Genomic DNA, 26,060 nt, shown 5'->3' on the forward strand with positions numbered 1-26,060 from the left:
CTGGGGTGAAAATTGGCCCTGCCCCAGAAGGGTCATTGATTTTTCCCTATATGCATATAGTAAAAACTTTAAAAATCTTCTTTTAAAGAACCCAAAGAGCTAGAGCTAAGATATTTAGCATGAAACATGTTCTAATGGGTGTCTACAAAGTTTGTTCAAATAAAAGCCCTGGGGTGAAAATTGGTCCCGCCCCAGGTGGTCATTGATTTTCCCTATATGCATATAGTAAAAAACTTAAAAAATCTACTTTTAAAGAACCCAAAGAGCTAGAGCTTAGATATTTGGCATGAAACATCTTCTAGTGAGTGTCTACCAAGTTTGTTCAAATAAAAGCCCTGGGGTGAAAATTGGCCCTGCCCCAGGGGGGTCATTGATTTTCCCTATATGCATATAGTAAAAACTTTAAAAATCTTCTTTTTAAGAACCCAAAGAGCTAGAGCTAAGATATTTAGCATGAAACATGTTCTAATGGGTGTCTACAAAGTTTGTTCAAATAAAAGCCCTGGGATGAAAATTGGTCCGCCCCAGGTGGTCATTGATTTTCCCTATATGCATATGGTAAAAACTTAAAAAATCTACTTTTAAAGAACCCAAAGAGCTAGAGCTAAGATATTTAGCATGAAACATGTTCTAATGGGTGTCTACAAAGTTTGTTTCAAATAAAAGCCCTGGGTCAAAATTGGCCCCCAGGGGTCATTGATTTTCCTTATATGTGTATAGCAAAAACTTAAAAAATCTTCTTTGAAAAAACCCAAATAGCTAGAGTTTAGATATTAAGCATGAAACATCTTCTAGTGAGTGTCTACAAAGTTTGTTCAAATAAAAGCTCTGGGGTCAAAAAATGGCCCCGCCCCCGGGGGTCATTGATTTTCTTATATATGTATGGCAAAGACTTTAAAAATCTTCTTGAAAAAAACCCAAATAGCTAGAGTTTAGATATTAAGCATGAAACATCTTCTTGTAAGTGTCTACAAAGTTTGTTCAAATAAAAGCCCTGGGTTAAAAACTGGCTAAGCCCCAGAGGTGTCATTGTTTTTAACTATATGTGTATAGTAAAAACTTAAAAAAATCTTCTTTTAAAAAACCCAATGAGCTCGAGGTTAGATTTTAAGCAGGAAACATCTTTTTTGTTGGTGTCTACCAAGTTTGTTCAAATAAAAGCCCTTGGGTTAAAATTGGCCCTGCCAAAGTGGGGGGGGGGGGGGGAAATATCATTGTTTTTCATTATATGTGTGTAGTAAAAAACTTAACATCATGAAACATCTTCTAATGGGTGTCTTCCAAGTTTGTTCATATAAAAGCTCTGGGGTTTAAACTGGCCCCGCTCCAGGGGCCTATATACAGGTGAGCGATCTCAGGGCCATCATGGCCCTCTTGTTTCTGTTCTTCTGTTCTGATAATTTGATAAATAATTTGATAACTTATCACTACAATATATATGTTAATTTAATTGTGTAATTAATCATTTAACTGGTTAACATTCTGGAACAAAGCATGATTAGCCCTTGCCATCAGTAGAGGGCTAGGCCAGCCTTCACACCCGTGTAGTCTGACAGAGCTATGCCAGCCTGTACACCCATGTAATTTGACAGAGCTAGGCCAGCCTGCACACCCATGTAGTCTGATAGAGCTAGGCCAGTCTGCATACCCGTGTAGTCAGATAGAGCTAAGCCAGCCTGCACACCCATGTAGCCTGATAGAGCTAGGCCAGCCTGCACACCCATGTAGTCTGACAGAGTTAGACCAGCCTGCTCACCCATGTAGTCTGATAGACCTTGGCTAGTCTGCAATCCTGTGTAGTCTGATAGAGCTAGGCCAGCCTGTACATCTGTGTAGTCAGATAGACCTAGGCCAGTCTGCACAGCTGTGTAGTCTGAAAGAGCTAGGCCAGCCTGCACACCCATGTAGTCTGATAGAGCTAGGCCAGCCTGCACACCCATGTAGTCTGATAGAGCTAGGCCAGCCTGCACACTAGTGTAGTCAGATAGAGCTAGGCCAGTCTGCACACCTGTGTAGTGTGACAGAGCTAGGCCAGCCTGCACACCCATGTAGTCTGGTAGAGCTAGGCCAGCCTGCACACCCATGTAGTCTGACAGAGCTAGGCAAGCCTGTAAACCCATGTAATTTGATAGAACTAGGCCAGCCTGCACACCCATGTAGTCTGATAGAGCTAGGCCAGCCTGCACACCCATGTAGTCTGATAGAGCTAGGCCAGCCTGCACACCTGTGTAGTCAGATAGAGCTAGGCCAGCCTGCACACCTTTGTTGTCAGATAGAGCTAGGCCAGCCTGCACACTGGTGTAGTCAGATAGAGCTAGGCCAGTCTGCACACTGGTGTAGTCAGATAGAGCTAGGCCAGCCTGCACACTGGTGTAGTCAGATAGAGCTAGGCCAGCCTGCACACTGGTGTAGTCTGACAGAGCTAGGCCAGCCTGCACACCTGTGTAGTCAGATAGAGCTAGGCCAGCCTGCACACTGGTGTAGTCAGATAGAGCTAGGCCAGTCTGCACACTGGTGTAGTCTGATAGAGCTAGGCCAGCCTGCACACTGGTGTAGCCAGATAGAGCTAGGCCAGCCTGCACACTGGTGTAGTCAGATAGAGCTAGGCCAGCCTGCACACTGGTGTAGTCTGATAGAGCTAGGCCAGCCTGCACACTGGTGTAGTCTGATAGAGCTAGGCCAGCCTGCACACTGGTGTAGTCTGATAGAGCTAGGCCAGATAGATATAGGCCAGCCTGCACACCCATGTAGTATGACCAGGCTATCTCAATATTGAAATCCCTTCCATGTTGAATTTATTGTTCAACTATCAAAGTTGGGCAAATCCATTTAACATATTCATCAGCCTAAAGGTTAAGTTGATCAGAGTCATACGTTATATCATAGGAAATGTCTATGATTGACTGCAGGTTGTTAACATTGCCCTATACAATACTAGAATATATAAGGACAAGTACACAGTTGGAGAAACCATAAGGGATGAGCCCCCAGGTAAGTTCTCAAGCTGTGTGTGCATCCAAATATATCCCATATTGTACAGGGCAATGGTAAAAGAACTATGAATATATTGGATATTCACATGGCATAATTCATTACCAGCTATTGGTTAGATAGGATATTTTGATTTACTGATTGTAAGATATTTTGTTAAATTAACAATAATGATGTCATTTTAATTTCTTGAATATAACTTTGATTATTTTGTTTTGCTCTTTTTTCAACTCTTTCCTTCTGCTTGTTTCATGTTTGACCATTCATTATGGACATAGATTTAATTGGACACTTGTTATATTTTACTAAAATCAAATACTGCTGATATTGGATATTTTGTTTAGGTATCATTTTAACAAAACAGATTATTAATTATTATTAATTATTTTTGTTTTACATAGTAGATAATAATAATGATTTTTTTACTGGAAAGGCTCGGATATTAAATTTGTCAAGCATAGTCTGGAAATCATTTCATTATTGTACATAAATTACAATTCACTCATCTTATCTTGAAGGACTGATAGTGTTTTATGTTTTATAAATTACAAGGCTTATCACAAGGTTAAAGTCAACAGTGGCTTATATAAACTAGTGGCATTTCACTCTCTTATGTACAGTGGAGTATTTAATATGTTACGTTTTAATGATGTCATTTTTGTGAATATTTTTTGGAACCATATATTGAAACTTTAATTGATGTAAGGGGTTTACAAGTGCTGTGCTTTTATCATGTTATTGAAACTTAATGAAAACAATTATCTTATAAATGAACATAATTGATGGGCTACTTCAAACTAGTTTTAGGTGGATTTGAGGAAATTTACAGTGCTGCCATTTCTTGGATACAAGTCAATAAGTCAAAATGGAAATTAATGTTTATGCTTTTGTTTTATTTAGTATATATTATATTTTTGTTTCTGTTTTCTCGCATCCTTTCAAAGGACAATTAACTTTAAGAGCAAAAATGAAAATGCAAAAGTTAATTAGATTTGATCTTTAAGATCTTGTTTGTAAATATAAAGAATATATAAACAGAATATTATAGAGAGACATGAGTGTTTTTGCTGTGATAATAGAATATTCTAATATTTGTTTGTTTACATGTATTGTTGTTGTGTAATAATAATTACATTAATTTTCAACATTGAAAATGGTTTGGTTGTTTTTTTAACTTTGACTTATAGGGAGAGCTATCCTACTCTACTGCCAAAACATCTGCATCATACTTTTTGTTAAGTGTTTTTGTACCATCCCACTATTTCTATACCATTTAATATGAAAGAGGACATAACTCTGACATGGATGTTGAAAAAATTAATTAGGGATGTCATCTAGAGTCGGATATCCGAACATTCCAATCACGATTCAGTGTCCATTGTTGATTTTTGGAATAAAATACTTCAGGATATTGAGATGGAAGAATTGTCATAAAATGTGACAAATACATGCGATAAGATAATCGACATAGACATGGTTTTGACACCTCTATACATATATTGTATCTTAGAATACGAAACACATCATAACCTCAGCAGCCCTCAAAAAAAAAAAAAAAAAATTACTTGTAGGATTTAAATACTACATATTTTGTTATATCTGAATTGAACAACAAACAAATATAAATTTTAGGTAGGATTCAAGATGAATATTCTATGTGGTCATGGGCGATTGTCATTCTCTTGTCAACAATAACACTCGGCAACGATGATACATTTATAATGTCATTATTTTAGATATTTAGGCCATTTTTTTTTTAAATTGTCCGGTTTACTGACCCGCAGACTCCTTATTTTGAGAAAATGAAAGATCTACAGCACAAATTAATGATAATAAATTACCCTTCATATTTGCGTTGTGATTTCTGTATTTTCAGTGAAAACCGCGGCAAATCAAATTTAGATATAAATGACGTCCCAGGGATCTATATCATCTTTAAAATATATTTCATCATTATGCCCCTTTTTCGAATATTTGATATGTTTTTGTACCACCCCACTGTTTTTTTTAGCTCACCTGAGCTAGCTCAGGGTGAGCTTTAAGGATCTTTGAATGTCCGTCGTCTGTTGTCCGTCGTCCGTCCACACTTGTTTGTTAACGCTCTAGCGGTCACATTTTTGCCATATCATCATCAAACTTTGTCAGGATGCTTATCTAGGTAATAGCTCGGATGAGTTCGACATGGGTCATCTCGGATGAAAAACTAGGTCACAGGAGCTAAAAATAGAAAACTCTTGTTAACACTCTAGTGGTCACATTTTTGACTCAATTGTAATCAAACTTGGTCGGGATGCTTGTCTAGGTAATTGCTCGGATTAGTTCGAACATGGGTCATCTCTGATGAAAAAGTAGGTCATAGAAGCTAAAAATAGAAAAACCTTGTTAACACTCTAGTGGTCACATTTTTGACTCAATCATCATCAAAATTAGTCAGGATGCTTGTTTAGGTAATTGCTCGGATGAGATAGAACATGGGTCATCTCGGATGAAAAAGTAGGTCACAGGAGCTAAAAATAGAAAAACCTTGTTAACACTAGTGGTTACATTTTTGACTCAATCATCATCAAACTTGGTCAGGATGCTTGTCTAGGTAATTGCTTGAATGAGTTCGAATGAAAAACTAGGTCACAGGAGCTAAAAATAGAAAAATCTTGTTAACACTAGTGGCTACTGTTTTGATCCAAATATCCAGGAAATTGGTCTGAAAGTTTGTTTTGATGATTTCTAGGTCAAGTTCGAATATGGGTCACCTAGGGGTCAAAAACTAGGTCACACCACTGAAATATGGAAAAACCTTGTAAACACTCTAGTGGTCATCACATTTTTGACTCAATTATCATCAAACTTGGTCAGGATGCTGTTCAGATGAATTCCATGGGTCAGGTGAGCGATCTAGGGCCATCTTGGCCCTCTTGTTTAGCTTGTTTGTTTCGAATAAAAAGTTTCTCCAATAATTTTAAAGTTATCAACACAGTATTAAATAAGCATAAAAAATTGTAGTTGTAAGACAAGGGGCAAAATTCTGAAAGCAATAGTTTATGAGTTATGCCCCTTTTTAACTTATAATTTTGTCAAGAATGTCTCTTAAGTAGATTGTTGTTTATCACAACAAGGTACAGTTGTAAATACGAGGGACAATATTCTCAGAAATGATAAGATTTCCATAACAACATTGACATTTAGTGCAACCAGCGACCCCTATGGTAACTAGTTACTTTCCTTAGCAACCAGTGACTCCCATAGCAAATATTGCCTTTCATCATAGGCGTCCATAGCAACAATTGACTTTCCATAGCAACCATTGTATTTCCATAGCAACTGGTTACTGCCATAGCAACCATGGTATTTCCATAGCAACTGTAACTACTATAGCAACCATTGACTTCCCTCAGCAACCATTGACTTTCATAACAACTGTTGACTTTTCATATCAACAGTTGACCTTCCAAAATGCAATATGATTTTCTATATCAAACATTGACTTTCCAAAGCAAACAGTGACTGTTAAAAGTATGTTATGTCAATAGTATTGATTTCCATTGCAGCAAGTGACAGCTCATAGCAACTAATGACACCCATAGCAATCATTGATTTCCATAGCAACCATTGTCTTTCCACAGTAACTAGTGACATCCATAGCAACCATTGACTTCCCTCAGCAAGTAGTGACTTCCATAGCAAGTGTTGACTTTCCATAGCAACGGTTGACTTTCCAAAAAGCAATATGACTTTCTATATCAACCATTGACTTTCCAAAGCAACCAGTGACTGTCAATAATATGCTATGACAATAGTATTGACTTCCATTGCAGCCAGTGACAGCTCATAGCAACTAGTGACACCCATAACAACCATTGATTTTTCATAGCAAGCATTGTATTCCATAGCAACTGATTACACTTACATAGCAACCATTGTCTTTCCATAGCAACTGGTGACTTCTATAGCAACCATTGACTTCCCTCAGCAACCAGTGACTTCTATAACAAATGTTAACTTTCCATAGCAACAGTTGACTTTCCAAAAAAGCAAGATGACTTTCTATATCAACCAATGACATTCCAAAGCAACCAGTGACAGTCAATAGTATGCCCTGTCAATAATAATGCCTTCCATTGCAGCCAATGACAGGTCACATCAACCAGTGACACCCTTAGCAACCATTGACTTCCCCTATCAACCATAGAATTCCATAGCAATGATTGACATTTCACAATGAGTCCATCAGCAGCCAGTGACTTTCCATAGGAACCAGTGACTTCCGTAGCAACCGGTGATTTACCATAGCAACCATTGTCTTTCCATAGCAACCATTATCTTTCCATAGCTACTTGTTGCTATGAGATGACTCCATAGCAACCAGTGACTATAATAACAACCTTTGCATTTCTATTGCAACTATTGACTTACCATAGCAATATTTGACCTCTGTACTAGCAATGACTTTCCTGTGCAACCAGTGACCCCCATGCCAACCATTTAGTCCACATAGCAACCAATGACTTCCATAGCAAACATTGACTTTCCATAGCAACCAGTGACTCCCATAACAACATTTGCTTTTCCATAGCAACTGTTGACTTTCCATAGCAACCTTGAACTTTCATAGCAACCAATGACTTTCCTTGGCAACCAATGAATTAAATAGCAAAAATTGACTTTTCATAGCAACCAATGACTCTACCATTAACTTTCATGGATAACATGTCTTAAATTTATTATTTTTACTTGTACCATCTTGTCGGTCACGTGCAGAGAATTGAGTAATTACTGGTTAATCCGAAAAAGCTGATCAGGTGGGTCGCCCGCCGACATAAGACCAACAATGTGTTGTTAAAATCGGAGAAAAAAACTACATGAATAAGCACAAACTTGAACCAGCTTGATAACAATAATAATATATATCAGAAGTTAGAATGTAGTTTACACGTCTGGGACAGAATAACATATATTCTGTCCCAGATTGTGTAAAGTACATGTATATTTAATTGAGGAGTATTTACATCACGAAACTTTGTTATTTATTTATTCAGTCATGTGTGTTAAATGTTGTAAGCTTAGGTAACCGCCTATATTTTCAGCTCACCTGTCACAAAGTGACAGAGTGAGCTTTTGTGATCGCTTTTTGTCCGTCCGTCCGTAAACTTTTACTTTAAATGACATCTCCTCATAAACCTCTAAGCCAATTTCATCCAAACTTCACAGGAATGTTCCTTTGGTGGTCACCTTTAAAAATTCTTCAAAGAATTTAATTCCATGCAGAACTCTGGTTGCCATGGCAACCGAAAGAAAAAACTTTAAATATCTTCTTTTAAAAAACCCTAAGAGATAGAGCTTAGATATTTGGCATGAAACATCGTCTAATGAGTGTCTACCAAGTTTGTTCAAATAAAAGCCATGGGGTCAAAATTGGCCCCGCCCCAGGGGGACTTTGATTTTCCCTATATGCATATAGTAAAAACTTAAAATATCTTCTTTTAGAGAAGCTAAAGAGCTAGAGCTAAGATATTTAGCGATCAAAATTGGCCCCGCCCCAGGGGGTCATTGATTTTTCCCCTATATGCATATAGTAAAATCTTAAAAAATCTTCTTTTAAAGAACTCAAAGAGCTTGAGCTAAGATCTTTAGCATGAAACATGTTCTAATGGGTGTCTACCAAGTTTGTTCAAATAAAAGCCCTGGGGTCAAAATTGGCCCTGCCCCGGGGGTCATTGATTTTCCTTATATGTGTATAGCAAAAACTTAAAAAATCTTCTTTGAAAAAACCCAAATAGCTAGAGTTTAGATATTAAGCATGAAACATCTTCTAGTGAGTGTCTACCAAGTTTGTTCAAATAAAAGCCCTTGGGTCAAAATTGGCCCGCCCCAGGGGGTCTTTGATTTTCCCTATATGCATATAGTAAAAACTTAAAATATCTCCTTTTAAAGAACCCAAAGAGCTAGAGCTAAGATATTTAGCATGAAACATCTTCTAATGAGTGTCTACCAAGTTTGTTCAAATAAAAGCCCTGGGGTCAAAATTGGCCCCGCCCAGGGGGTCATTGATTTTCCCTATATGCATATAGTAAAAACTTAAAAAATCTTCTTTTAAAGAACTCAAAAAGCTAGAGCTAAGATATTTAGCATGAAACATGTTCTAATTGGTGTCTACCAAATTTGTTCAAATAAAAGCCCTGGGTCAAAATTGGCCCAGCCCCGGGGGTCATTGATTTTCCTTATATGATATAGCAAAAACTTAAAAAATCTTCTTTGAAAAAACCCAAATAGCTGGAGTTTAGATTTTTTAAAGCATGAAACATCTTCTAGTGAGTGTCTACAAAGTTTGTTCAAATAAAAGCCCTGGAGTTAAATTGGCCCCGCCCAGGGTGTTATTGATTTTTCCTTATATTTGTATAGCAAAAACTTAAAAAATCTTTTTGAAAAAAACCCAAACAGCTAGAGTTAAGATATTAAGCATGAAACATCTTCTAGTAATTGTCTACAAAATTTGTTCAAATAAAAGCCCTGGGGTCAAAATTGGCCCCGCCCCAGGGGTGTCATTGGTTTTAACTACATGTGTATAGTAAAAACTTAAAAAATCTTCTTTAATAAAAAACCCAATGAGCTAGAGCTTTGATGTTTAGCATGAAACATCTTCTTATGGGTGTCTACCAAGTTTGTTCAAATAAAAGCCCTTGGGTTAAAATTGGCCCTGCCAAAGGGGGGGGGGAGGGGGGTAGATCGTTGTTTTTCATTATATGTGTGTAGTAAAAACTTTAACATTGTGAAACATCTTCTAATGGGTGTCTTCCAAGTTTGTTCAAATAAAAGGCCTGGTGTTTAACTGGCCCCGCTCCGGGTGCCTTTATACAGGTGAGCGACCTCAGGGCCATCATGGCCCTCTTGTTATACATCACCTTGGATTCCATAAGCATGTTTTCAATAAGCATGTACAATACATGTATTTTCAACTATGTTACCTACAGCTGTTTCGTTAAAAAAGAACAACATTCTATCGTTTCTATTGATACTTTGATTATTAGTACACATTTTTCAATACCACTTTACAAAGGAACAAAATTTTATATTATTCTCGTATTGTTATGATAGTGTTTTAAAAACGGGTTAGTCAAACCACTTATAATTCAAGTTCTGTGTGTTACCACAGTGTACTTCAAATAGCACTCATACACTGACTAGTCAGTTCCTAGAATATTGACAATAGTAAGTGGTGCTTGACATTGTTAGTGGAGGAAAGAAAATATAATTATGGATGCCTATTTGTACATGTAATTATATTTAATTTTGATATAAATCAAAAATATACATAAAATATAAGTATAGCCGTGACTGAATAATACATGAATGACTTTAGCATATTATGTTGATGGAATCTTGTGCACTTTTGCTTTGATGTAAAATGTACTGTAACGTTAAACAAAATTTGTTCTTGTTTATTACTTCAAGCCAATTTGTATTTCATCAATGACTTGTAATGTAATAAAATTTACAATTAACAGGAAATGAAATTAATTTTTGTTGCAACATCCCCAATAAGGTGTTATATTAGGCTTTCTTCACACGTGCAAACGCTTCTTTTAGACCAGGATCGATATGTTTTATCATCTGAAAGACAAAGAAACGAAATGTTAGGCCCTTGTGAGCGCACATTGATCAGTATATAGGAAAATCAACATAAAACAATTGATAAATTATGTGAAGTATCATACGCCTTCAAACCAGAATTATTATTATTATTATCAATGTATACAAACTACACTTATTTAGTTATATACATGGGGCGTCTGTGACCCAGACGTTAAGGTTTACTTTAAACCACTTTCATGTCAACGCTGTTACCTGTAGGTTCGATCCGCTCGAGCGTCTTCGGAGAAGGCTATCCAGGTAACTTACGTAACGTAACGTTAATGATTCTACGCAGGTGCCAATTTGTGTCTGTAATAACGCGTAGAGGGGCACCGGAAAGTCGCCATATGACGTATACTGTGTTCGTGCAACCCAATAAAAACACATTATTAGTTTCCTATCGATCGGGTTATCAGGTGGGTTTTTTTAAGGGTTACTTCCCGTCCGTCTGTCCGTGAAAACTCAAAAAGTATTGAAAATATTCTAATGAAACTTGAAATATGGCGAGATGGCAGTGTAGAGATTATGCACTTCTTTTCTTTTTTTCCTATGAAAAAAAAATCTGGTTGCTATGACAAATAGTCTAAAAATATTTCAAAAGTAGCAATATACTTTGACCCATTTATTAGCGTTATGAGGTTCAATAACCAATAAGGGATTTTTGTATTGCCTGCAATACTTTGATAATCACTTGTTTTTACATAACTTTGTCTTACTTTCATGACGGTCAGTTCACTTGTGTTGACATATACCCACGTATATAATGGTAGAAATTCGAGCGCAATTCTTTGATAAAGAACGCTATTGATTCCGTCATTCTTAAACCTTTTTTCAGCCCACAGGTATAAACTGTCCCTACAGATATATGCAAAAACTTAGTAATAATGTGTTATTCATTTTTTCAAGTTTCCTTTCTTTCAATATACATTAACCACTTTTTTTTAACTTCTGAAAAGTTTTCAAAAATTATTGATTTTGTTCACTGTGACATAAAAAGTAACGAATCGGAAAAATGTGTCTTTTAAAAAGGAATAAAAATAAATAAAAAATAATAACGAACACAACTCATCTGCACACATTTAAAAAAATCATTTATAAAACGATTGCATGTATCAACTTTTCTGAAGACACAGCTAAGACTCGGCCGAGGTGATCATAGGGACTAGCTGTGATAGGCTCAACTAAGTTTGAAATTACATGTAGTAATTAATGATTTTCATTAATTATAGATAAATTTATGTATAGTTTTCTTACTTCATTGGGTTATCTGGATTCGTGAGATCTTGAATATCCTGTCTAACTATTTCCTCATAATCTCCGATTTTAGCGTCAGGTCTGTCAATCTTAAAACCAGACTTTAAGATCCTATAAGATAATATGTAGGGACATTTTATTATACATGATGAAAACAACAACGTTTTTAAGTTTTAAGTGTTGAAATTGAGTACCGCTCCAGGCGGTACTACTAAGGGGCGTGATGGATGCGGCACTTTTACATTATCCCGCATGTAAAGACTCAATTAAACAGAGTTTGCAATTTCATGAGATTTTGTTGTATTTAATGCTTCGGAGGGATCACATTTTGTCCGGATTTTCACTTAAATTCATCTTTTGTTTGGCGATGAAATGACTATAAGTAATTAATGTTTTGTAGAAACAAAATTCGTCAATTACCGTTTATGTAAATCGTCATCTTCTTTACCCCAACCAAAGTAAGCATTGCTGAATCCGTTAATTTTTTCAAACTGTGTGCTTGTGAATGCTACAACTCCACCATTGTAATGGCCATAAGGTAACCTGTACATAAAATAATATCATACACGCGTTAAACATCTCTCAAATAGGACATCATCCTTAATTAACTTACATTGCCAAAATAAATCTGTTTGTATAGGCAATTACATCATCATTCATCATCGAAAACTTTTGTCTTGTTTGGTGTTGTCTTTTTTCAACATGTATCTATAAATGCAAAGGATCAAAGACAGAGAGATACTAGTTTCAGTGTTAATTGTTTTTATTCATTTGTATGTTAAACTTGCTCAATTGGTATTCTATTAAACAACCTGTATCATTGAAATATCATCCCTTACAAAGAATAATGCTGTCAATATATTGTACAATCCATGATTTTTTTAGTCTGAAGTTAATTTTCATTTATAAAGAAGCATTAATTAATATACTCGCTTGTATCCATATTTACTGGAGCTGACAGAAAGATGTCTGGGATTGTCGGAACATCTATAAAGGTTTCTATCGTCTGCTGGTAATAAATCAACGTCGTGGATAATATAGCACGTGAAATTCAAAATCTCTCGAGATGTAAGATAACCAATATTTGCCAAAATACCTCTATTAAACTGGGTCGGGTACGCCTGAAAACCGAAATCATATTTTCTCGTCAAAGCTACAACTAATAATGTCTTTAGGAAAAAACATGTGCTTATTAAAGCGTTTCTTTATTTATATCTACCTTTGAAAGTAGCATAATGAATTGCATGAAGTATGAGAAACTAAAATTGAACAACGGAATTATAGACATCAACTACTGGTTAAGAAGATAGTAGATCTATTTACCATTTCAACAACAAACACGGCGTAATGTAATTGTTGTTTCTGAAGAAACGTGTGCAGGTGATAGAGCAATATCTGTAAATGATTCTCTCTGTCTCTAAAATAATCACATTACAATCATGTTAAAATTATAAGAACTATCAAATACATGTTTTGCCTTTTTCGAACAGTAATATATTTCGGATGAAATCTTGTCTTAAATAATTATATATCTATAAATATAACAATTCTCTGGTGACTTCTAGAACATTAAAATAAATCGGAAAATTCTTTTAAAGTGCACGCTGTATGTTAGTCTGCGTGTTTTATAAGATACTAACATTTAAAGGAACCCCGGTGAATTCAAAAAGTCTTAAAATATAAAATTTGAAATTCTTACATAGATCAAGTGAAACACTTAAAATGAAAAAAAAATCTGCAAAGGTTGATAATGAAATATACTCAGATTTGAATATCGATTTTTGTACGATTCTAAGCATGTTTTCAGTGAAAAGCGTTTCAACGGTTTTCAATTCTTTTTGGTCATTTTACGCAATAAAAATTCTATTATTTAAAAACGGGTTGAGCAAATGATTTTAAAATTTGCGCATAAGTTATTGGTCCAAACCTACATCAAATAGTATACAGCTATCGGACAAATATTTCCAGTCCCGTCTGAAATAATAATAATAATAATATACCTACCTGTACGGCACTATTATAGCGACCTTTTCCTCCTGTTTACAAGCTGGGATGTAATGTCCACCTGGGCGAACCATTTTCAGTGAGGTAACGTTGAACACATCCTCTGGCTTTACCTTACCACTTATATTCATCCTACCAACTAAGGAATAAAATTGAATAAAAGTCAAAATTGTCACACCGTTCTAAAGCTTAAGAATATTGATGGGCTGAAAATAAATTATTTTGAATAATTCTTTGATATATGCCATGTTTACATTTTCGATGTTTCGGCATTGATGCAGTTCTATAAACAAGACATATTATCAGTGGAAAATGCTAATTTACAAAACCTATAATGTACTTTACGCTAAAACCGACTTCTTGCAAGTTAGATTTATATAGAATACGAAGTGTTTTAACAAGTATATAATTTACTTAGCATGGTACCCGCATATAAAGCAAATTTTGTTGTATCAACAGAAGACATACATTCAATGCTTTGCATGCGACGCGTTTCTAACAAGTGAAAATGTTTAAAAACGGTGAATAGTCATTACCAAGTTGTGGTGGACGATCTGGACACACTGTGTCAATGTTTTCTTTTATCTCTTCATATGGAAATTGAGCACTTATGTTAAGTTTGGACCATTGCGGTAACATCTCAACATTCCGATGATTAATATTATTCCATGTTGGTGTGTCGCCCTGGTCACCACCAGTTCCAGTCAGTGCCATATCTTTTAAAACTACACCATTACAGTTTGAAATGTAATACACACTTCCTAAACAGAACAGAACATTTGATATCACAGAAAATATCAAAACTATCCTTACGAAAAATTTTAATCGTTTCGAATGCATTATTTAGTAATGTCTTCGTAAACAAAAAATGCACAAGTCTAACACACACCACACTAGCATTCATTTAGTACAGAACATAATATAACAATAACGTATTCCTTTGTGTTTTTTTTTTTTCATGTTTAAGATATTTGAAACCTGAAACTGACACTTTTTCAATACAGCAAATGAAATTTACATTTGTTTATTTTTATATGCGGTATTTAGATATAACGGTTGAGGTGTTTTAAAAAGGCTTGGTCTATTTTAAAGGTCCGTTGAAATTACGATTTTGTTTGACCAGCTAAGATTAAACAATTCTTAGAGACAAACGATAAATTCGGTTGAACTGTCATGAAAATACCTAAGATGCAATATCTTTTATATTTTGCTGGTATTTTAGTTAAACATTTTAATCTACTAGTGAACTTTTAGAAGGAGAATACTGCCCCGATAATATCAAGTCACAAATGAAACCTGAAACAGCACCTAGCTGGGCGAACAAACCTAGCGTAAGGCTTGCAATGCACAAAAAATTATAGAAGAAAAAAGGAATATGATTTAGTTACTTGGTATATCAAACTAAGTATGGAGATATAAGTATGGATATTTCGCTTTGAAATATTTCGTTGTCTTGTTAAATTTCATTACGACGTCTTATCGACAGTGCAATGTCTCAGAAATAAACGTGTACTATATTAAGAAATACAAACTATATTTAAGCGAGGCATCCAATAACTTGCAATGAAGTTTGTGATTAAAGTAATATAATTATAATGAAACCCAAATCATCAAAATGCAATTTCTTAAAGTTCGTACACCGTTATATTAAATCTAAACAGAAGTAATATGAGATAAAATCTTCATGGGAACTTATTTCAGCTGCCTGATTAACACACAATATTTGTTTATTCTGTTATGGGTTGCTAATCTATTTATATAGTTATTTTGACAGTTCCAAACTGCCAATAACATAGGACGTCACCAAATATTGCTGCGAGCATGTGCATTGAAATTAGCTTATAAAATTTAAATGACCCTCCTGGGGATCGCTTACGTCTAGCAGTGATTTATTATGAAGAAAATGCTGGTTTCCCTCTTTACGATCTCAGTTCTATATTAGTAGAGACTGACTATGGAAGAAATGACGTATTGTCAATTGAGTACAAACGTTTCCTCGGAGGCAGAAATCTGCCATTTACGGACTAAATGAAATGTAAGTTTCAATATTTTAATGGTAATATATTAGTAAGCTTTATTCATAAAATATTCTAAATTAGGTGACGAATTTAAAGAGATAGATATATTTAAAATTTTGGTTATAAAATAATTAAATGTTTAGATGTTTTGAAAGAATCCAATTAATAATTTTAATGAATATTTAACAGTTTGATAGTTTACCTATTGCGCACTTGAATAAGCAGAACATATTCAATATCTACAGTTAGGACAATTAAAGAGTATTTTTTCTCAGAAAAGTACCGTTACTTATTTCATCACTAAATGATTGTTTTTTCTATTTTAAAATTGTTAAGATTTTTTTGTTTAATTTTCTTTTGTAGCGTATCCTTAAATGAAAAGATTTGGTCAGGAATTTCTTAGTCAACGAAGGACCATGTATATAAATGTAACCAATACACCTAAGCACGGTCATGAATCCAGGCATAATGAATGTTCCTGCACCACGACAATGAAACCGGAAGAGACTGTTGAGGTAGAAGCGTTCTTTTACATCGTTGTTGTCATTGCATTTTATTCTATCACTATCGTAGTGTTATTAATCAAATATAACAGAAATGACGACGAAGAGCAATCTTCCAAGTACAACTACTCTGAATATGTGAATAGAGAAAGATTCCAAACCGCTCAATATAAGAACAGAATTGCTGTTGAAAGAACTAAAGCAGTTTTAGGATCATTAAATTTATTGGATAATATAAAAGTTGCTGCTGGAACAGTTTGTCCAGTAATAATTGTGAGCGAGTACTCGGATGATGACGTAGAAAATGGCAAACACGAGGACATGTCATATCACGTTGATGAAACGAACGCTACAACGTCACAGACATCTTTTGAAGATTGTGATGACGTCGTATCAGTATCAGATTTCAAATGGACGTCTGTTTATTTTGATGCATTGATAGAATTTAAGGATTGTGACTGTGAATATAAGCAGGATTCTTCCAGAAGGAGAAGCTGTGATAGTGTCTAGATTAACTGTATATTCAAAATGTATAGTAGACAAATGTAGACAAAAGACAAATGTAGACAAATGAACATAGGCAAACCAGTAATTGTACAAACATCTTCTAAAATGATTCATTAATTGTAATTTTGAATAATTTGAGCGGTACTTTCGGATAGAGCTTTGCTTACCTTTTTCTTTTGCTTAACGGTAAGATTGCTTGGATATAATGAGGTACTGTGAAGAGAGATTTTTTCCATAAATATATATTTTATTGTCGACCCCAGCGATTCTTTTTGGTAACAGTATCTGTCCTTATATGTATTTACATGTATCTATAATATTGCACTTACATATAAGTAGATCTACATGTATATACGAATTGTAAATAAATCAGTTAAAATTCTGAAAGTTGTGTGGTAAAAATATTAACGTGACCAAAACAGTAACCTATCAGCTATGGAACACGTAATTCTTGCGTATTTTTTTTTCTGAATGAGAATTATAAGACATGCTGATCAGTATGTCGCACTCATTAACTGATAGCAAACACCCACCAGATAAGATATTTAAGTTTCTTGCTGTACCCACTTCAGAGTTCATATTAACTCCCAATAAACGAATGGAACTAAAGACACAGTTCGCTCTGTTGACATGATTTATAGGATAGAAAGCAGCTTGTAAATGCGTTGCATCAACCAATATCTCTCTTAAACAGACTAAATCAAACCAAATGTGGAAAATATTTTAACGTATTATAGTTTGTTTTCATTGCTCTTGAGGGAGCTCCCCATGCGAGAATTTCAATATTGTTATAGGGTATACACAGTCACCTCTCAAATTTGCGTTTCAATGAAGAACGTCGTATATCTTTTCTTAATGTGTCCATTTTAAGCTTATAGCTTAATGAACCAAACATATACATGTATATAAATAACTAATTACAACTATATGAACTTATTGGATTTTATTTTAATGATATTCACTTGCATGTTATGTCCAAACAATACCAAATATTAGAAAATGAAACATACTATCTACATATCAGAATTATAGTAATACTTTTTATATAACAATAAACTATGAGTGTACTTATCACTGGTCTGCTGACCTTAAAAAACAGCAACTAAAGAAAGTCACTAAGAAATCAATTACGATTTATGAATATCATCGAAAAACATCAAACTAAGTCTTTAGTCTGTATTTACAGTTGCTTTCAATGTGAAATAGAAATACATTATCCAGATCTATTAAGTTTAATGAATAAGTTTAGAAAAAAATTCAGAAAAAAAATCTTAAGATTTAAAATAAAAAAAACAACAAAGACATTTACACCTAATATAAATGAATATCAACTTGATATTTTTATCACAGACATTACCGTATATACCTGAATAAAATGGAATGTTGAATATGTATGTTTGGTAAATGTAACAATAAAATCCGCTGATTGTGATTGTTATTACTGATTTTCTTAAATACAAAAACGAATGGCACACAACTTGAGACAAAAGTCAGGTAACACATATAAACAATTATCTCTCTTTCCCTCTCTTAACAAAATCATCAATTGAAGTTGAACATAAAATGAATACATAACTTAAACATTTATTAAGCATATACCACTTCAGTACACAGTAACGGATCATTCTTAAAACATTTTAAGAAATAGAAATAAGGCATAGCCCATATCACACTTATAGAATGTGTAAAACACAACTTCTGTAATAAGTAACTTAAATAGATCTATTTAAAATAAATATAACTAACAATAATAGATGGACGGAAGTTTAAATAAATATGTATATAACTAAAAAAGGCAATTCTAATTTTATAAATCAATGAAAATATAAAAAATGTGCAAAAAGTCTAAAATCGAAAAACCAAAAAATTAAAAAAATATGACTTAAAACGCTGCGTAAGTATATAATTGCCATGGTATCATCATTCTGAAAAGCCTCTTGTACACAAAATGAACAAAACAAAACATATAAAAAAGTACATTACAAACGTGGTTTTTATGCCAAAAAAATATTCAGCATAAACAACTTTGGCATACAAAATGAATATGGACGGAATATGGACGGCAAAAAAGTACATGGATATGTAATGTAAAAACAATTGTCTGTAATAAATTCCTGAAATAACAGTTTAACATAAAGGTTGATATTGTCAGCACTTAATTTAAGCACATTAATTAACGCTAAAGCAGCACTTTGAGTTCAAAATGTGTTATTTCTTTAACAGTATAAACATCCCTATAAATTCTTCATTTCCGATTGTTTCCAAGAGATTGTTAACATTTTGTCACATTCTGTACATTAGTATCCGTATCTCTGAAATATAAAACAAACAAAATAGTAATATTTTTAACTTTTATCTATATTTAGTTTACAATCCTGCTTTCTTATCAACATTGCAGCAGAGATAATGCAAAATGGACAGCATATGAATAGGTACGCCAAATGCTATGGGGTCTTTTTTGGTCTCCAAACATGCTTTAATAAATCCAATAATAGAGACATACATGTATCTAATAAAGATATTGTAAACAAGAACCGGTTGAACCGGGTGATGCTCCCCAAGAAGGTTCTGGACACAGGAAAGTATAAAAAAAATGAACAAAGGGCAATAACTCCAAAATTAGACCAGGCTTTGTTTAGGTTCTTGAAGCGTTGCAGTTCTATCCAATTATATGTAGCTACCTACAAAGTTTCATGTTGATATCTCTAATAGTTTTAAAGTAATGTCCAGGACAAAAGTCAAAAAGTAAAAATAAACAAAGGGCAATTACTTCAAAATAAGGCAAGGCAGAGTAATGATTCTTAAGCACTGCACTTCCACCCAATGAGACCTATCTATCTACAAAGTTTCATGTTGATATCTCTTATAATTTTAGAGTAATGTCCCAGACAAAGTTCAAAGTGTCAAAATGAACAAAGGGCAATAACTACAAAAGTAGGCAAGACAGTGTTACAGTTCTTGTGCACTGCAAACTTACTCAATGAGATCTATCTACCTACAAAGTTTTATGTTGATATCTCTCATACATTAAGAAATATGTCCCGGACAAAGTTCAAAGTGTAAAAATAAACAAAGGGGGATAATTCAAAAATTAGGCAAGGCAGAGTTAAGGTTCTTGTTCACTGCACACCTACTCAATGAGATCTATCTACCTACAAAGTTTCATGTTGATACCTCTTATACTTTTAGAGTTATGTCCCGGACAAAGTACAAAGTGTAAAATAAACAAAGGGGGATAATTCAAAATTTAGACAAGGCAGAGTTACGGTTCTTGTGCACTGCACACCTACTCAATGAGATCTATCTACCTACAAAGTTTCATGTTGATATCTCTTATACTTTTAGAGTTATCACCCGGACAAAGTTCAAAGTGTAAAATAAACAAAGGGGGATAATTCAAAAATTAGGCAAGGCAGAGTTACAGTTCTTGTGCACTGCACTTCTACTCAATGAGATCTATCTACCTACAAAGTTTCATGTTGATACCTCTTATACTTTTAGAGTTATGTCCTGGACAAATTTCAAAGTGTAAAATAAACAAAGGGGGATAATTCAAAAATTAGGCAAGGCAGAGTTATGGTTCTTGTGCACTGCACACCTACTCAATGAGATCTATCTACCTACAAAGTTTCATGTTGATACCTCTTATACTTTTAGAGTTATGTCCAGGACAAAGTTCAAAGTGTAAAATAAACAAAGGGGGATAATTCAAAAATTAGGCAAGGCAGAGTTATGGTTCTTGTGCACTGCACTTCTACTCAATGAGATCTATCTACCTACAAAGTTTCATGTTGATACCTCTTATACTTTTAGAGTTATGTCCCGGACAAAGTTCAAAGTGTAAAATAAACAAAGGGGGATAATTCAAAAATTAGGCAAGGCAGAGTTATGGTTCTTGTGCACTGCACTTCTACTCAATGAGATCTATCTACCTACAAAGTTTCATGTTGATACCTCTTATACTTTTAGAGTTATGTCCCGGACAAAGTTCAAAGTGTAAAAATAAACAAAGGGGAATAATTCAAAAATTAGGCAAGGCAGAGTTACGGTTCTTGTGCACTGCACTTCTACTCAATGAGATCTATCTACCTACAAAGTTTCATGTTGATACCTTTTGTTGTTTCAAAGTTATGTCCCGGTCAAGAAAAGGGGACGGACGGACGGACGGAAAGACGGACGGACGGACGGACAAGGCGGCGACTATATGCTCCCCCGAAATTTTTCGGGGAGCATAAAAAAAACAACAGTATGAATAACCTTGAACAGTCAGTCTTATATGAAAATAAACATGTTAAAAGTATGTGTTCATTTGCAGTCATTTTAGAATTTGAATTATGCAATGAATACATTTTTAAATAAAGTAAATATCATAAATATATCAAGTTCCATACCTGGCCAGCTTCTCCTCGGTCTCGTCCATGGGCCAAACGATCCTGGTATTCGGGATCCTCGTAACGCCTGAAATACAAATACCGGTAATTATATGATTACATTTAAATAATATTTCATGTATTCATAATTTCATATCATTTATGTAGCTTTAGTATATCTGTACTCATTACCATCAACACCATATGTCGCTTTAGTAAATCAAGACAAGATTCACAAGGACCAAGTGACATCAAATTTAAGGACATCTTGGACAATGAAACAATCAATTTGTATCCACTGCATCATATTAATAATTCAAGCATTAAACAATTATAGTTCATATTGTCACCTCTATATATCATCATATGAAGGAATCAATCAGTCAATATTTCAGAAGTTTTGATAAGAAATGCAACTGCATCAGAAGGATTTACCTCATATTAGCCTCTTCTCTGCGTTTCTCATTTAACATTTGCTGATATTGATCAGTCGGTGGCTGTGTTTTCATTGGAGAACGTCCTCTGTCAGTATTCTTAAATTTCATATAAAATTAAATCAATAAAAAAGATTTTCATGATTGTAACAAAAATTGGGAAAGTGCTTACATCTGGAATATGACAATTGCTTCTTAACATTACCCATAATTATCTCATCATAAGCCAAAATGAATTATTCAAAACAAAATTAACACAAGTTATAATGATGAACTTATTTTATCTAAAAGAAAACAACATCCAAACACTTTCAAAATTAATTCCCAAATCATTTCTCTTCAATCTAAACTTAATATGCTTGATATGTACGGAAATAATGATGTTAATAATTAAAGCTAGAAACATGAGGACATGACATATCAGATATTTGCCTTCAACAAATTCGTCCAAGGCAAAAGTATATAATATGCCAAAGATTAGAGCAGTCGGTTCAAGTTCTACAAACTATCAAATTTAAACGCAAATCCGAAATTCATTACTAACAGAACCAAACTTGTTTCAGAAACACATTTAGCACAAATATTCCTGGAATTTATTGAATCATAAAGTCCACGCACAAAGCTTACAGTATGTTCGAAAGATAATTTGAAAACCAAAATGGTATTTAAACTCGGTACTATTTACATCATTTTGTATTGAATAAATCTTTACTATAAGTGAACTTTGAAACAAAATAGAGTAATTTGGTCTTTCACGGAGTTACGGATATCAATTTGATAAAAAGTTCTGTTTATACTCACATTAGGAAGAGATTCTTGTACCCATTTTGGTCTCCCCCCTGGTCGGTCCCTTCCAGCATATTGCTAAAAAAAAAAATTGTCCCGATATTATTAATTTAAATCTAAATTTTAGTATGACTTTATCAATTATTTACTAATTTAGAGAAAATAATTGTAGTACATTGGTTGTATTTTGCTTGGCAAATGATATGTTTGATAATATGGCACAACACAGAAACAAATAAGCAAACAGCACAAAAACAAAACACAGTCAAGTGTTCACAAAACACAAATTACCTGTTCAGGCTGTAAATTACACAAAGACATAGAAATGTTACTGTTTTAGACATAAACAATGGACATCATTTGAAGACTTGTCTCAATAACAAAATGTATATAATTATTACCGTTAAACTGGTCTAATAATTGTTACTTGAATATGTACTAAACAAAGTATATGCTTTTGCAAACTGAAATGTTAGGAACAAAGACATGATTATCAAGATGGCAAGCAAACAAGTACAGCTGTATTACCCTAGAATAAGTTTCAATATTTTACAAAACGATTACCAAAATGTTCTTCAATATTAAAATCCACCAAACAAGGACACAATATTTCTGTAACGCTTACAAAAAACAAAAACAATTAAAGCCCATTTTCACTCATAACATTTAATCTATGGCAACTACCTGTTCTAGTTTTTCATTATATTCCCTATGTCTTTCCCTGTTAAGATCATCGCTTCTGTTACCATGTTCTCCTAGTCCATGAAACAAACCACCATATGGTCCATTCGCAGAATCAACAAACTCATGACGCCGGCCTGGATGTGCTACCTTTTGCTACAATGATGATCAACAATGATGGTTTCGTATAAATCAATTAAAAGTAAAAGACAAACTTTAAACATTTATCAAAAGAAATACATATATCACATTTTAAGATTTTAATCAAATTTAAATCAGTAAGTTAAACACAAATATCTTTTAATGAAGCCGGAAAATAATATAGCAACAGGTATAGCAAGACAATACCAACATGTTTCCTACAAATTCCATTACATTACTCAAATAAATATTTCATTTAAATCCTGTTGAAAATAATTGAAGGTTAGAAAAATAGACACATATTTTTGAATACATCTGAAATGAATCCCTGTATACCTATAAATGTGACAGATACAAGAAATTGTTAGTAACAGTAACCAAAAGCACCAAAGCCACATACACTCATTAGTGTAACATTGTTAGTTTACTCAGATTTTAGTATTTGTTCAATAGATCTTTAATTATTTATGTAACGTAATTCTAAAGATAGAGAGTGAAGATGAGATGAATGTCACCATGCTCCTTTTCACCTGAAAACTTGCAAAATGCAAAAAAGTAAATAAATAAATAAAAAAAATTTAAAAAAAAAATCCTTACGAAACTCGTTTTTACATTTTAATATCAACACTGTTTTACACATCCCTATCAAATGTAAATGTCTTCATATACTATAAAATTGCCTAAAATAAAATAACATGTTAGTTTATAATTGTGTGTTAATAAGCAATACATGTTTATCATTGTTAAAGTTAAAAAATGCCATAAACAGCAGAAATACATTTATACCTGAAGAGGAAAGTAAATATCCCATTACTAAAATATACAGGATATGTCTCCACGTATGGAATATTGCATAATTATATGAACAACATAAACCATTATACTAATTCTAACAAACATTATTGCATCATGCAAACATTAATAAGCATATCTACTATTATATGGAAAAAATAACTACACAAGCAGCTGATCACAGGTATGTACGAAATTCAAAACATAATTTGCTTTTATCAGGGAAAAATGCATCAACTTAACCAAGGGAAAATACATCAGCTAAAAGCACACATGATCAACGACTATATATCTACTGTATTTTTACAGATCATACTGTAATTAGTCAAGCTGTCATGCCATAAAAATAGTGTAGACTATTTACTCTACTGATATATGACCATGCTGGATTATAATCTACTTCTGTAAAGGAATATTACTGAACAGTTAGCATCACTCAAGCTTCATGCATGGCGCTTACGTTATTCGAGGCTACCTGCTTCTTGAACAGTTCGTATTCTTTTTTGCGTTCCTCGCGGAGATCATGTTTTCGTCGTTCTACTTCACCTCCCATATATTCAACAATTGGCTTCTCTGCCACCGCAACAGTTGGATACACGAAATGATCATAAGGATTTCGGAGCTCATGCTTTTTCTAAAAATTGTATATAGTTTGCTGGTTATATGTCATTTTTTAAACCCTGTGCTGTAGTTAACAATTTTTACCTAAAGAAAACCAGTAGAAACTGAGCAGATTTAAAGCTATATTAAGTATGTCTGTATTCCGTTTTTTTTTAATTTTTGGAAAAAAATGTTATTTAGGACGTTTTTTTTTGTCTTCTTATATAATTGTTTTCAATAATTGAAACTTTACATTTTGAAATGACCTTAAGAATATGAAAACAATGTTATTTGAAAGATTATAAAATTGTTTCAACATATTTTGCCTGTTATAGCTTTAAACCCATTTAGAGAATACAATTAATTTGAGAATTGAAAAGTAAATTTCATTGGCAGGTTGTCGGTTACAATGCTTTATTCCATGATGTAAGTTCTCGCCATTTTCGGTAAAATAATTATGAAGTGTGTATTACCTATATAAACAAGAAGATCAACTTTTTATTGTTACAATTGTAAATCATAGAAACCTAAACAACAAGAACAATTTGCATGCATTAAATGTGTGCGTCTATAACGAACATATCAATATAGATTTAAATAACAACCAAAAAACATTACAACATTCCGGAAAAATAAAATAAAATATACAAAAGATACCTCAGAAGTCAGTATGTAAGCATGTATATATAATATATACATTTGTAACTCATACCTACAGAAAGTGACAATTCATATAATAATTTCATTGAAATTTAATTATGGAACAATAGTTTTTTCATAAAGCATTAACAATTTTTAGTCACCCCACACATTCAACCAAAGGACATTAGTTCTGATTAGACAACATTATAAAGATTATAACATTATTATCATAAACAATAAAATTGTTTATATAATAAGTTTTTTTTTCAACTTTGAAATTTGATACATTACAAATGTTAAAGTCGTAATGCTCAAGTTGTATTTAAAACAAAACCCAAGGTTTTGACAAATTATTCACAACTCAAAACTTTTGTCCCTCAGTATATAAATTTTTAATGTTTAAAATTACAACATATATTTCCAGCATATATTTTAGCATGCAGAAATATTAAACGACTGAAAAAAGAAACCAACCAATGTTACCATGCAAAATTAAGTAGCCCTGAAAATAAAGCAAATGAAACACTAATTCATGCACGTTTATTCACTTATGTACCAAACAAGATATATTAGAGTATTATAATATTACCACTTAACATATATATAGTGATAGTTAACCATGCACGATCCAAATATCTGATGAGGAAATTAATATCTGATGAAGAAATTAATCTTTACAAGATTTACAAGTTAATAGATACTTGTCTAATG

General features: G+C 33.4%; 3 protein-coding genes across 36 annotated transcripts in view; 1 reads left to right on the forward strand and 2 right to left on the reverse strand.

Moving 5' to 3' along the window:
• Positions 1 to 10,255: 10,255 nt before the first annotated feature.
• Positions 10,256 to 14,766, reverse strand: LOC132713197 (beta-1,4-N-acetylgalactosaminyltransferase bre-4-like). The gene is made up of 8 exons (XM_060695685.1): positions 14,412 to 14,766; positions 13,876 to 14,014; positions 13,195 to 13,288; positions 12,805 to 12,992; positions 12,292 to 12,414; positions 11,872 to 11,982; positions 11,334 to 11,472; positions 10,256 to 10,596 (listed from the first exon to the last, which is right to left on the reverse strand). Exons 1-8 carry the CDS (start codon positions 14,713 to 14,715, stop codon positions 10,537 to 10,539), a joined length of 1,158 nt encoding a protein of 385 aa, XP_060551668.1. The 5' UTR covers positions 14,716 to 14,766; the 3' UTR covers positions 10,256 to 10,536.
• Positions 14,767 to 15,417: 651 nt separating this feature from the next.
• On the forward strand, positions 15,418 to 17,284 carry LOC132713206 (uncharacterized). The gene is made up of 2 exons (XM_060695697.1): positions 15,418 to 15,910; positions 16,257 to 17,284. Exon 2 carries the CDS (start codon positions 16,268 to 16,270, stop codon positions 16,904 to 16,906), a length of 639 nt encoding a protein of 212 aa, XP_060551680.1. The 5' UTR covers positions 15,418 to 15,910; positions 16,257 to 16,267; the 3' UTR covers positions 16,907 to 17,284.
• Positions 17,285 to 17,831: 547 nt separating this feature from the next.
• Positions 17,832 to 26,060, reverse strand: part of LOC132713227 (trichohyalin-like) — a 56,864-nt gene continuing 48,635 nt past the window's right edge. For 31 of the 34 annotated variants that reach the window (XM_060695822.1, XM_060695799.1, XM_060695865.1 and 28 more), the window contains 6 exons: positions 24,568 to 24,741; positions 23,178 to 23,330; positions 22,509 to 22,571; positions 21,709 to 21,806; positions 21,295 to 21,361; positions 17,832 to 19,215 (listed from right to left, as the gene is read on the reverse strand). In XM_060695822.1, coding sequence (XP_060551805.1) covers positions 19,201 to 19,215; positions 21,295 to 21,361; positions 21,709 to 21,806; positions 22,509 to 22,571; positions 23,178 to 23,330; positions 24,568 to 24,741 — 570 coding nt within the window. In that variant the 3' untranslated portion in view covers positions 17,832 to 19,200. The remainder of the gene's footprint in view (positions 19,216 to 21,294; positions 21,362 to 21,708; positions 21,807 to 22,508; positions 22,572 to 23,177; positions 23,331 to 24,567; positions 24,742 to 26,060) is intronic. The other 3 variants (XM_060695965.1, XM_060695944.1, XM_060695761.1) reach the window with 2 other exon arrangements.

This window comes from Ruditapes philippinarum, unplaced genomic scaffold (genome assembly GCF_026571515.1).
Source record: "Ruditapes philippinarum isolate M1 unplaced genomic scaffold, ASM2657151v2 ctg2449_1_1_1_1, whole genome shotgun sequence".
Taxonomy (NCBI): Eukaryota; Metazoa; Mollusca; class Bivalvia; order Venerida; family Veneridae; genus Ruditapes; species Ruditapes philippinarum.

Bases quoted from the DNA above. Each gene is read 5' to 3' on its own strand.
- LOC132713197 (XM_060695685.1), bottom strand. From the start codon at position 14,715: ATGCATTCGAAACGATTAAAATTTTTCGTAAGGATAGTTTTGATATTT. The intron at 11,983-12,291 runs GTAATTGACGAA...ATTATCTTATAG, and splicing joins GATGACGATTTACATAAACG to GATCTTAAAGTCTGGTTTTA. The intron at 11,473-11,871 runs GTAAGAAAACTA...ATATATCTGTAG, and splicing joins AATCCAGATAACCCAATGAA to GGACAGTTTATACCTGTGGG.
- LOC132713206 (XM_060695697.1), top strand. From the start codon at position 16,268: ATGAAAAGATTTGGTCAGGAATTTCTTAGTCAACGAAGGACCATGTAT.